Source organism: Ranitomeya variabilis, chromosome 2, assembly GCF_051348905.1.
Source record: "Ranitomeya variabilis isolate aRanVar5 chromosome 2, aRanVar5.hap1, whole genome shotgun sequence".
Lineage (NCBI taxonomy): Eukaryota > Metazoa > Chordata > Amphibia > Anura > Dendrobatidae > Ranitomeya > Ranitomeya variabilis.
Genome location: NC_135233.1, coordinates 910494780 through 910507699, shown reverse-complemented (window position 1 = coordinate 910507699; position 12920 = coordinate 910494780). Strand labels below are relative to the sequence as shown.

At 45.1% G+C, this 12920-nt stretch overlaps 1 protein-coding gene across 10 annotated transcripts; it reads right to left on the bottom strand.

The window, feature by feature from the left end:
• Positions 1 to 2372: 2372 nt before the first annotated feature.
• GPR160 (G protein-coupled receptor 160) lies at positions 2373 to 12500 on the bottom strand. Of its 10 annotated transcripts, XM_077290566.1 has the most exons (3): positions 12250 to 12499; positions 9991 to 10072; positions 2373 to 3518 (listed from the first exon to the last, which is right to left on the bottom strand). In XM_077290566.1, exon 3 carries the CDS (start codon positions 3499 to 3501, stop codon positions 2434 to 2436), a length of 1068 nt encoding a protein of 355 aa, XP_077146681.1. In that variant the 5' UTR covers positions 3502 to 3518; positions 9991 to 10072; positions 12250 to 12499; the 3' UTR covers positions 2373 to 2433. The 10 variants fall into 10 exon arrangements, with proteins under 10 accessions (XP_077146681.1, XP_077146688.1, XP_077146689.1 ...); XM_077290573.1 differs by lacking the exon at positions 9991 to 10072 and having other exon boundaries at positions 12250 to 12500; XM_077290574.1 differs by lacking the exon at positions 9991 to 10072 and having other exon boundaries at positions 12286 to 12500.
• Between the last annotated feature and the right edge of the window lie 420 nt (positions 12501 to 12920).

Below are 12920 nucleotides of genomic sequence, written 5' to 3'. Positions count from 1 at the left end.
AGCTAATCAGATCATTAACTGGAACCCGTGTCAACCCCAAACCTGCCACCATGTATGTATAGAAACCTGTTCCTGCATTCTAACATGCCCTTTTAAGCGGCTTATTGATTGCTAAATTAATATAAAATTGAAGAGTTCTCCAAGAATTTATTACAATAGCTCCTGTCACATAATTAAAACAGTAGTCCATCCTAGTCAAATGTCAGCAGGCTACAGTCTAAAGAAACAGATCTGGGACATGTCTCAACTGACAGAAGACCAGTAACATAAGCACACCTACCTTCATAAGCCGAGAAGAAGTGAATATTTGCCTTGGCTGACTGAGAAAAAAAAAAGTGCACTCAGTCAGCAAGAACATTTATTTCTTATCCTGTCACACACTTTTTTGGCAGCCCTGTTTTATGTGCTTACAATATTGGTTTTCTATCAGTTGAGACAAAGGTCTCGGGAGCGGAGTTTATTCAGATTAATTATATGATGGGGCCATTTTATCACAATTTTGGAAAACCCATTTAAAGGGCACCTGTCACCCCGTTTTTTCCGTATGAGATAAAAATACTGTTAAATAGGGCCTGAGCTGTGCATTACAATAGTGTATTTTGTGGACCCCGATTCCCCACCTATGCTGCCAAAATACGTTACCAAAGTAGCCATTTTTGCCTGTCAATCAGGCTGGTCTGGTCAAAAGGGCGTGGTGTCTTCCCCCAGATCTTGCTTAGTTTTCCGTTGGTGGCGTAGTGGTTTGCGCATGCCCAAGGTCCCGAATCCACTGCACAGGGGAGTGAAAACAGCGCGATGTGCGTTATTTCCCTGTTGATCGGTGGGGGCGGCCATCTTCCTTTGGCCGCGCGTGCGCAGATGGAGCGCTCTGCTGCCCGCGGCTTCAGGAAAATGGCCGCGGGATGCCGCGCGTGCGCAGATGGAGATCGCAGCGGCCATTTTCCTGAAGCCGAGATGCGAATTCTGCTTCAGGAAAATGGCCGCCGCGATCTCCATCTGCGCACGCGCGGCATCCCGTGGCCATTTTCCTGAAGCCGCGGGCAGCAGAGCGCTCCATCTGCGCACGCGCGGCCAAAGGAAGATGGCCGCCCCCACCGATCAACAGGGAAATAACGCACATCGCGCTGTTTTCACTCCCCCGTGCAGTGGATTCGGGACCTTGAGCATGCGCAAACCACTACGCCACCAACGGAAAACTAAGCAAGATCTGGGGGAAGACACCACGCCCTTTTGACCAGACCAGCCTGATTGACAGGCGAAAACGGCTACTTTGGTAACGTATTTTGGCAGCATAGGTGGGGAATCGGGGTCCACAAAATACACTGTTGTAATGCACAGCTCAGGCCCTATTTAACAGTATTTTTATCTCATACGGAAAAAACGGGGTGACAGGTGCCCTTTAACTATGAAGTGTGCTGGCACTATGCAAATTAGTGGTCAAATCACCACTTCAGCGTTTTTTTGTATTGCACCACTGGAGTGGTGTTTTCAGGCTTGGACTGGCCCACACAAGAACAGGAGAATCCTCCAGTAGGCCCCTGTGCAAAAGTGGGACACCACCCTCTTGTATGAGCAGTACTTGCCACTATATACTTGAATCACTTTGTAAGACAAAGGCAGCAGCTTATTCATTTAACAATCTACCCAGTTCATTGTTATATACATTTGTGATTGAGGATGATGTCACGTTTGCATGTAGCTGAAAAGTGGGGCCATGAAGTTGGCCCTTGGAATCCCAGTCCGACACTGGGTGCTTTAAATGTATTTCCCCTTCCCCCCCTTGGCTGATACTCATCTGCCACGTTCATTGTTTTCTAGCTTCACTCCCGGCGGTCTCCGGCGAAAAGTGACCTGTCAGCAGATCCAATGTTTCATGGAGCTGAGCGGAGGTCACTTTTAAAGTTCTTGCATTGAGAACTTGTGACGTAGCTTCTGACTTTCGGTAAGTAAGAAACTGCGCTCACAAGATAGCGACTCGGGAACGAAAAACGGTTTACGTGCCTGAGAGTGAGTATATGAGCAGAGACAGAGGGCTTATATTTAAAGCGCCACTCCAGCACTGAAAAAAAATCCCCGCTGGAGAGCTGCTTTAACTAGTAGGGTGCGTGAGAGGTGTGAGTCGAACCTCTGACTAGTCAACCGCTAATTTGCATAGTTTAAGGGCAGCTTCAAAGTGAATTCTATATTAATTCAGCAATTGATAATCCACATAAAGGAGCTTGTTAGAATGCAGTAAAAGGCTGCCATACATATATGGTAGTGATTTAGGGGACTATTACAGCTGTCAGGTTCCCTTTAAACCTTAGTGCATAGGACAGCATGAGGTGTAAATAACGCCCTGTGTAAAGACAAAAGGAAGACCTAGTACACTATTGTACAAATAGAATCTTTATTCTACACAACCTGAGTAATTTATCATAAGAAAAAAAAGCATCAAATTATCATAACTGTGGACGGTAACCCGTTCAGAAGAGACTCCCCTTTGACATATTCAGCATCCATAAAAGGTAGAACACAGTATTTCCAGCCAATAAATGGGTCGCTAGAAAAATCTGTCACTTGCAGGTCAGGATATTTCAGTCCTATGCACACTCCTATCAGGAAACTGTTCATAAAATATAACCAAGGGACATTCATATCCATGTATCCTGGTATATGTGCACACAAGACCAGTATGATTATTTGGAAAACAACAAATGGCGCCCAAATACCCAGAAAGGAAAACAAAAGGGTAGCAATGATATGTTTGCCTCCTTGGACAGGCCAACCATTTCCAGGTGGGAATGAAAATAGGACCACGGTGTTGTTGCTTGAGGACATAACTTTCAATGACTTTAAGAAAGTCAATATTTCCGAATAGCAATGAGCAAATGCTATGAAAATGGTAAAGACTAAATAAACAGATAAATAGAAACCTTGGCTGCTAATGTAGAAATTGCACTGATATGTAGACTGTCCGGTGTCCAACTCTGGAGATACAACAGGAGACAGAAGAACATAGGAAAAGGCTGCGGTCCACAAAAGAAGAACAAAAGCTGTATATAGAAGTCCCGAGCAATATGGGATATGTACACACTTGACAATGGTCAGGTAGTAATCCAGTCCAGATGCCAAGAAAAATGGCAAATGCAGGATACCATAAGTATGAGATACAATCTGTGTAAGCAGACAGATGTGGTAATTGGTGATTCTGAATCCCCAAACAGTAAAATCCTGGAACCAGTGAATGGCAGAGATGGCAAACAGCAGCACAAAGTCAACAACGGCAAGAGAGATGCAACAGTAGCCCATCAAGCTGGCGCTCACATTACCGTGTCTTGCCCAAAATATAAATATGTTCATGATTACTTTTCCGGTTATTAGCAAGATCAAAATACAGCTGGGTTCAAGACTCTGCCAGTCTGTGGGTGGCACCTCCTGTCCCTTCATTGTGTCTTGGCCAGATGTGTTGTCTGCCACAGAAACGCTGATGAAAACTAGGTCATTGTACATGGCAAACATGTGGGATCTTCCTCCTGCTGGAAAAATAAGAAGTTTTCAATAATATCCTCAAGAAAGATTCATAAAGCTTCTCGCATACCCACTCCACCCGCCAACCCCACACATGCAAAAAGGGCAAAAAATGTAAAGGGATGATCCACTGTAAAACTTCAGAAACCCAAAAAATGTAATAATCGTAAAAATATCATCAACCTTACTGACTACCGTGCCTCTCCGCTTCTCCCCTTTTAATGAAAAATGTTAGTGGCCCTTAGAACAAAAGCTGATAATCACAGTGACTACGCTATGTCTCACTGTTCAGAGACAGGTTTGATGGCATTCCTGGCTGTGAGATGTGAACCACGATCAGATGTCAGTAACGTAATGGTGCATCAGGGGAGAAACAAGAGCCTACACAAACCTGGAGCTGGTAAGGTTATTATTACTATTTATGGGTAGCAAAGTATGCCGGGAAGTGTGGTTCTTTTATGAGATCACAGTTTCACTAGCATTTTTTTCCTTTTATAATAATGCTAAATTCACAAATTGTACAATTTCGGTGACTGAAGATCTTGTTCCACAGACGTGGGGCTTCAGTGTGTCACTTCCCATGGTAATTATTTGCAGTAATCACTGGCCCAGCACTTTTCCAGTGACGCTGTAATAAGGATCAGTGAGGCTGGGAAAAAAAAAAAGACGACAACAAGCCATCAATTCTCCAGGGCATGTACACAGTAGTACAGGACTGGAAATAATCGGATGCTGTGAATGCACCTGAACATACAATGGCATGAAATGAGTGACTAATCTTTATGTTCCCCGGCAAGTCGTGGTTCACATCTATAGCCCCCTTAAAATATATCCAGCTATTTAGGGGAGAATACCTCTACATAAAGCGCCCCAAAGGGCAAACTGTGATTTTCTTTTTTAGGCTTGTAAGGAACACAGGAGAGGATGAGAGGTCTGGTATGCGTCTATGGCTGCCCTACTACAGCTCCGTACACCACAGAGTTAGCATAAAGTCATGTGCATGACTTCTTAGATCGAAAATATTATCATCACTTTTGTTATCCAACAAAATAAGCCAGAAATGATGATGATAACAAGGAAATCTATCAGTTTCAGGTTTACAAGCATTGTGTACCAAAATAACCTAAAATCCATCAAGTGGCAACTGAACACCAGTAACAGATCGCTCCAGGGACATAGTTAGGGGGACCTGTCACCATGTAAAAAAAAACAAAACATTTTTGCTCTTGTATCCTGCTGCTCGGGTGAGTATTCAATTATATTTCTTTTTAAATCCACTATATGGTTCAAAGATATTAGCTTTTTATTTAGTGTGGATTTTTATGATCAACACCAAGGGAGCGTGACTCACAGGATTCTCTGGGACGTGTCCTTAGACTGATCTGCATTAGTCTCGCCACCTCAGTAAAAACTATAAAATTAGCATTAAATAAAAAGGCCAAACTTATGGAAATGCATGGTGGATTCAAAACCAAAAAATAATAAACCCAAATACAGAGGAACAGTGTGAATAAAATAAGAACACAAACTGGACACATAACTAGGTGGCAGGTCCTCTGGAAATCTACTCAACAACTGCTAAAGACAAATATGGTCAAAATAAGAACATTTATTGTTGAAGGCAATAAAAATACATTTCACAGGGCAGTCCGGCGTTGTACATATACTTACTTGCATCTAATTATCGGTGTGGCTTAGACCATTGCTTGTTCACAGTAAATGCACATATTAAAAGGAAGTAACCTACTTAAAAGCCTACACAAAAATCCCAAGAGTTTGGAAACACTGTGCAGTCTCACCAAGCCAGTTTTACAGATTTGCGTTCTAGGAAGCTTTATGCAAATATCAGTAAGTAACCTTAAGCTTCACGGTACAAGCATCACACATGATATGGAGGGGTAACCCGAGTCTCCAGCCAAACATTTCACCCCTTCCTAACATCCGTTGGAAGTTGTAGGGGATGAATGTAAAGGGGTCGGGTTCTGACCCTGCTTCACAAAGCGATAGCTCGCCTCCCCAAAACAGGAAGAAAAAAAGAAGAAAAAAAAACAGTGACGAAAAAGGTGTTTGCAACGAAAAATAGTACCAATAAGGCCATGTGCACACGTTGCGGATTCCATTGCGGAATTTTCCACAGCGGTTTTGATAAATCCGCAGTGCAAAACCGCTGCGGTTTTTACTGCGGATTTATCGCGGTTTTTATTGCTGTTTCCACTGCGGGTTTTCACCTGCAGCTTCCTATTGGAGCAGGTGAAAAACCGCTACGGATTCCGCACAAAGAATTGACATGCTGCGGAAAATAAACCGCTGCGTTTCCACGCGTTTTTTCCCGCAGCATGTGCACTGCAGATTTCATTTCCCATAGCTTTACATGGTACTGTAAATGCATGGGAAACCGCTGCGGATCCGCAGCAAAATCCGCAGCGTGTGCACATACCCTAAAAGCTACAGTTGAACTCACCAAAAAAAAAAAAAAAAAGACAAAAAAAGTTATGGGTCTCAGAATGTGTTAACACAAGACAACTTTTAATCTTAGGGTATGTGCACACGTTTTGGAAAGGTGTGCGGATTTTTGCACACTGATTTTGGTAAATCCGCAGGAAATAGGCACTGCAGATTTACTGCGGAATTACCGTGGTTTTTAGGCGGATTCCTATTATGGAGCAGGTGTAAACCGCTGCGGAATCCCCACAAAGAATTGACATGCTGCGGAATAAACAACCCTACGTTTCCACGCATTTTTTTTTCCGCAGCATGTGCACTGCGGATTTAGTTTTCCATAGGTTTACATGGTACTGTACACTCGTGGAAAACTGCTGTGAATCCACAGGGGCCAATCAGCTGCGGATCCCGCAGTAAAATCTGCAACGTGTGCACATAGCCTTACATTGTCTACATGGGCAGCAGAACTCCTAATTTCAGTGATTGCCTGCAGACATCGCCACTGCAGTCTGTACATAATCATTGGAGCAGCGAGCACAGTGCTGGGAACCAGCGGATTGATATTTTCATAATAAAAACAAATTTGTAAAGCCAAAAAAAAAAAAAAAAGTTCACAGGAGCAAGCCGTTTGGCTACGTTCAAACGTTCCTTTATTGCAATTTTTTTTCTGCAGCCAAAACCAGCTTTTCATTTGCATAAAAAATGCAACAAAAACGCAACTTTAGAAAATAGCTTTTTAGTAATTTTTAAATGTAAAACGATAAAAAAAAACTAAAAATGTGGTATCACAATTATTGTACTGACTAACAGAATATAAAGTTTACCATGCAGTGAATTACATAAATCCCCACCACCACCCCAAACAATCCTTCCTTGTAGAATTTTTAGATTCCCATGCTATCCCGCAGTTTTTCCAGCACAAAGTTTTTAATATATTATATGACACAAGAAGGAGGGCCACTGAAACCTAAAACCTTGTATAAAATATATTAGGTAAATTACAAATAAGACAACAGCATTTTAGTCACAGCCCCGGCTTGGGGAGATGCTAGGCAGATGCGTTTCAGACCCCCAGGTCTTTAATCATTGCAAAGATTAAAGGGAACCTGTCACCACGTTTTTGGAAGATGGGATAAAAATAGCGTTAAATAGGGGCAGAGGTGGGCGTTACATTAGTGTTTGTTATGCGTTTATTACCCACCTAAGTTGCCGAAATACCTTTGCAAAGTCTCCGTTTTCGCCTGTCAATCAGGCTGGTCTGGTCAAAAGGGCGTTGTCTTCCCCCAGATTTTGCATAGTTTTCCGTTGGTGGCGTAGTGGTGTGCGCATGCCCAAAGTCCTGAATCCTCTGCCAGGGGATTTAAAAGAGCGCGCTGTTCGTTTTCATTGGTGATCGGTGGGCGCGGCCATCTTCCTTTGGCCGCGCGTGCGCAGAAGCGGCGCTCTGCTGGCCGCGGCTTCAGGAAAATGGCCGCGGGATGCCGCGCGTGCGCAGATGGAGATCGCGGCGGCCATTTTCCTGAAGCCGCGGCCAGCAGAGCGCCGCTTCTGCGCACGCGCGGCCAAAGGAAGATGGCCGCGCCCACCGATCACCAATGAAAACGAACAGCGCGCTCTTTTAAATCCCCTGGCAGAGGATTCGGGACCTTGGGCATGCGCACACCATTACGCCACCAACGGAAAACTACGCAAAATCTGGGGGAAGACAACGCCCTTTTGACCAGACCAGCCTGATTGACAGGCGAAAACGGAGACTTTGCAAAGGTATTTCGGCAACTTAGGTGGGTAATAAACGCATAACAAACACACTAATGTAATGCCCACCTCTGCCCCTATTTAACGCTATTTTTATCCCATCTTCCAAAAACGTGGTGACAGGTTCCCTTTAAAGATCTGAGGGTCTGAACCGCGTCTGCCTATCATCTCCCCAAGCCAGAGCTCTGAATACCATGCTGTTGTCTTAGTTTTACATTTACCTACTAAATTTAATACTTTTACATATGGTACGTCGGATTTTTGAAGCTGGGTTTATCTTTTTTGCCTATTGATCGATCTCCCTGCTGGATTTTCCTTGCTCTAGACTCCACTATAGGTAATCCCCTTTCTTAGCTTTACGGGTATGTGCACACGTCCGGATTTCTTGCAGAAATTTCCTGAAGAAAACCGGAAATTTTCTGCAAGAAATCCGCCTTTTTTTTTTTGCGTTTTTTTTTTAGTATTCTGCAAGCGTAATTAGCTTGCAGAATGCTAAAGTTTTCCAAGCGATCTGTAGCATCGCTTGGAAAACTGACTGACAGGTTGGTCACACATGTCAAACATACTGTTTGACAAGTATGACCAACTTTTTACTATAGATGCAGCTTATGCAGCATCTATAGTAAAAGATAGAATGTTTAAAAATAATAAAAAAAATAAAAAAAATGGTTATACTCACCCAGACATCTCCTCAGCGGCGTCCGTTCCTCTTCCTATAGCTTCTGTGCGCGCAGGACCTTCCATGACGTCGCGGTCATGTGAGCGGTCACATGACCGCTCACGACCAATCACAAGACAGTGACGTCATCACAGGTCCTTCACCGCACACCAGCTACAGGAACCGAAGCGGCAGCATGCAGCGGTGAGGCGGGAAGACATCGAGGGTGAGTATAGGACTATTTTTTATTTTAATTCTTTTATTTTCTACCAATTATATGGTGCCCAGTGCGTGGAGGAGAGTCTCCTCTCCTCCACCCTGGGTACCAACCGCACATAATCTGCTTACTTCCCGCATGGTGTGCACAGCCCCGTGCGGGAAGTAAGCAGATAAATGGACTCCTAGGTGTGCGAAATCCCCGCAATTCCGCATTTTTAATGAACATGTTGCTTTTTTTTCCGCGATGCGATTTTTTTCGCGGAAAAAAATCGCAACATTTGCACAAAAAATGCGGAATACACTGTAAATAATGGGAGGCATATGTTAGCGTTTTTTTCGCGTTTTTATCACGTTTTTATAGCGAAAAAACGCAAAAAAAACGCGAAAAATCCTGAACGTGTGCACATGGCCTACCTGTATAAAATAAGCCCTCATAAACACAAAAATGAAAACACCTATTGGAAGGCACCCATGAAAAACTGGTTGTAGCTGGAAGTGGTGAACCTGACGGCAGGAGACATCCAACATTAGTAACGCTCTTGCTAAGGCAACTGTACCACACCAGAAGCTCTGACTGCATGCTGCCGATCTCTCAGCTGCCATCAGGTGTAAACTTTCCGAGGGAGATCCAGCAAGGAGCAACAGTTTCCAATAAATTGTACCATATCTGTCATGTGTGCACTGAATATCAAAGACTGTCACTTCCAAACAGAGAACAGGTGTGAACAGGTGCATACTAAGAGTAGCCACCTCCATATATAACCAACAAAGTTTCACTCTGTATCGCAATAGCATGCAAACATGAAATTGGAATTGCATTACCGCTCTAGAAAATAGCAAAAAATGAAGACACATAAGTTGCCCAATTCAAGTGTGCCCAGCAGCCAACTACAAGGCGATCTTCTTTGCTGAAGATCTAACCCAACGTGTACCTCTCCTGGGCTGCTCGCCTACAATTATGGGTAGGTAGGATGATTCTGTGATTAAATACGTCATAGGCTGCTGGGTGGAGGGCTCAGTCAGAGCCTATGTATGAATATCAAAAGACTGACCATCACCTCCAAACAGAACAGGTGCACACCAAGAGTAGCCACCTCCATATGTAATTAACAAAGCTGCAGTCTGTAACACTATGGCATGCAAACATGAAATATATGAAATTGCATAAGATACTTTGTGCATAAATTGGCCAATCTATGTTCTGCAGTCCATGCTCAGACATCTGTAGGAACCCCAACCATTAGAACAATTTATGTTGTTTTGACTTCCTTCAGTTCTGGAATTTCCTATGATGAGAACAAGCAGACTCCAATGCATTTCATGCCATGGTCCCATAGCGATTAGCACATCTCTATAGCTACTATGGAAACCAAAGCCCTTCTCTGTATGTTCATCCAACTTCCTACCTGCATCCAAGGGTCTCCAGCATACCCTCCCCCTCCCCGAAAGCTACATCTCCACTCTTGTAGTTGTATACATAGAGCAAACCTATAAGGAAAGATTTGCACATAATTAATAATGGTGAAATCCGCATATGTAGAGGTACTCCGCCTACAGGTACGCAGTAGTCATGATGTCCACTTACACATAGCTCCCTAGCGTTCCATATATAGAGGGACAGCCCTGATTTTGAGACTCCACCCCACAGTCCTGGCCTGGAGCTTCTTTTCCCACACTGTACTAGTGAGACGCAGCCAACACCTCCCCTCTTGTATCAGGACTAGAGATGGGCAAACCCGAACAGTAAAGTTCAGCGTCTGTACCGAACATCTTCTGTTCAGACACGGACTTCACAAGCCGACGCCTGGTGCCGCTAATAACAGTGAGAGCAGGAGCGGCTGATGGGAGTATTCATCAGCCGGCTCCTGCACTGTAAATAAATAATTTAAAAAAAAAGGCGCAAACTCTGTCCCTCTTTCCTTTGCAGAAGTGTTGGGAGGTCTTATTACATACAGTCTCATCCAGCATTACTTCGTACATCTGCAGTAGACTGCGTGGCAGCAGCATCTGTCCCTCAGGAGCAGCCACGGGATGTTTCATTTCTGTTCACTTAGTTGTAATGAAGCGAATCTTGATCACAAGTAAAATACAGGAAAATCAGGATGATGACTGGAATTTGTTTCAAAGTGAAAGCCAGAAAAACACCAGGAATAGGGAGGGAGGCAATAGGGATTTTACAACACATAAACCCTAAAAATGCACCTTCCTTTTTACATGCCAAGACAGGAATGGGATCATTCCAGGGGCCATATTCTCATCTCACAGCGCATCCAATGATAAAGACCATCTCCAGAAATTCACAGGTAACCTGGCCCAGTAGAGAGAACAGACCATTTTCATACCCTATTGGTGAATTCGGAGTTGATAGAAAGGTGTCCTGTTCCTCGTCTCTTGGCCACCGTGGTAATGGGCTACAAACACTATGTCTTGTTGTGGATGACCGCTCTCACATTACAGACTTGTTGATTTGAATGGGCAATGTGTAATGCTCAATCTCCCCTATGGAGGCGCCACAGGGACAGATCACCGCTGACTGCTGACAGAACAGATCATTGGTAATGGATCAACATGTAGAGAAGTTTCCCAAGATTATTCCTGAGAGACTTGCATTTGAAAAGTATTCCATCTGTACATGATGGGGGCTGTATATGTTCACCTGCTCTTGGCTGGCAGCTGAAGTATAAAGTCTGTGCGGATTTTTCCAGACTGATTTTGGTAAATCCGCAGGTAAACCGCACTGCGGATTTCCTGTGGAATTACGGCAGATTTACTGCGATTTTTTTTTTGCGGATTTTGTGCGGATTCCACCTGTGGTTTTACACCTGTGGATTCCTATTGAGGAGCAGGTGTAAACCAATCCGCACAAAGAATTGACATGCTGCGGAATAAACAACACTACGTTTCCGCACGGTATTTTCCGCAGCATGTGCACTGCGGATTTTGTTTTCCATAGGTTTACTTGGTACTGTACAACGCATGGAAAACTGCTGCAGATCCGCAACGTGTGCACATAGCCTTAGGGTTACATCAGTGACGTGGGCGCGTGGCCGGTGCCTGTATAGGATGCCCAAAGGAATCACACAAGCATCTGCTGTATATTGGGTGGCCACACTCCCCTGACACAAGGATCAGACATGTTGACTTCAACAAGCCCAATCTTTTTGTTCTCCCAAGTGCGCCACTGCCAGAAACAGGTATATGAGGGAAAATGGGGGGAGGGTTAAAAGAATAGCTGCCCCTGAGATATAAACGGCCACCAGAGTTGCACCCCTCTCCCCATGGAGAACACATACAATGATGCATTAACATAGGGACTCGGGGCAAACTTGCTGACAACTACCGGGGGTACAGGACCACAGCGACTGCCAACAGCCCCCCCAATGTTTGATCCCAGCAGCATGCCTGAGCGTCTCACTGGGGAGAGGGAGGTGATCTGCACCCAGTCGTGTCTGCACTGACGACAGCTGGTAGTTTGGAGCGATCCCGATGGCACTACCAGCAGCCCAGCAATCAGTGCAGAGCATCCAGCCCCATCATCTGTGCGATACAAGGAGCTGACTGACCACTGCTGCCGGTACACAGCTGCTGAGCCCGGTGCTGGGTCCAGCGGCTGCACCGCTCCGGGATATGGGAGCTCTGTGTCCAAAACGCACACGTATACATACCGGACGGGTGCACGGTGCATCAGCGGTGTCACATACCGGCTGCTGGCCCTGCTCTGCGGGACACGACCCTCTGCCGCTCCCGGAGTCCTCAGCAGCCGGCGGTGGGTGTGCTGTGCTCGGCAGGGCGGGACCTGTGCACTCAGGTGTGGGGCTTCCTCCCTGCACCGCTGCTGCTCAGCCTGTGCACTGCGTGGAAATGAGTCCGGACAAGAAAGGGGCCGTTACCCATAGCAACCGGCCACCTCGCTTCTATACAGTGCAGGTCACAATGAGGGCAGTGATTTATTAGTTACTTCTTGTACAGGAGGCTTATCCGCCCTCATAAAGAAGCTCCACCCGCATCTTCCAGTCATGCTACATACTATGGGTCATCATTATGGGCGCGCTGTTTAATACAATTAGAAGGGACCAGCAGACATAAGACATACCAGCCTACTTTTAGAGTTATGGTTAAGAATTTTTGGCAAGGAGACCTGAGATGCCAACCGCACCCCCATTATAACAGCCCCTCAATTACCAGTATCATCAGAGTACCCCATAGAAGAATGGTGCCAGTTGAGTCGCCCCCAGGGCAGTGGGGTACTCGGTACCGGGTCCGGTTTCAATGGGGGATGTCACAGTGGCTGCGACCCGGTCAGTGGCCCTGGGCCACAACGTTAAAGGGGTAAATG

Excerpts from the sequence above, each read along its gene's own strand:
- GPR160 (XM_077290573.1), bottom strand. The coding sequence starts at position 3,501 with ATGTTTGCCATGTACAATGACCTAGTTTTCATCAGCGTTTCTGTGGCA.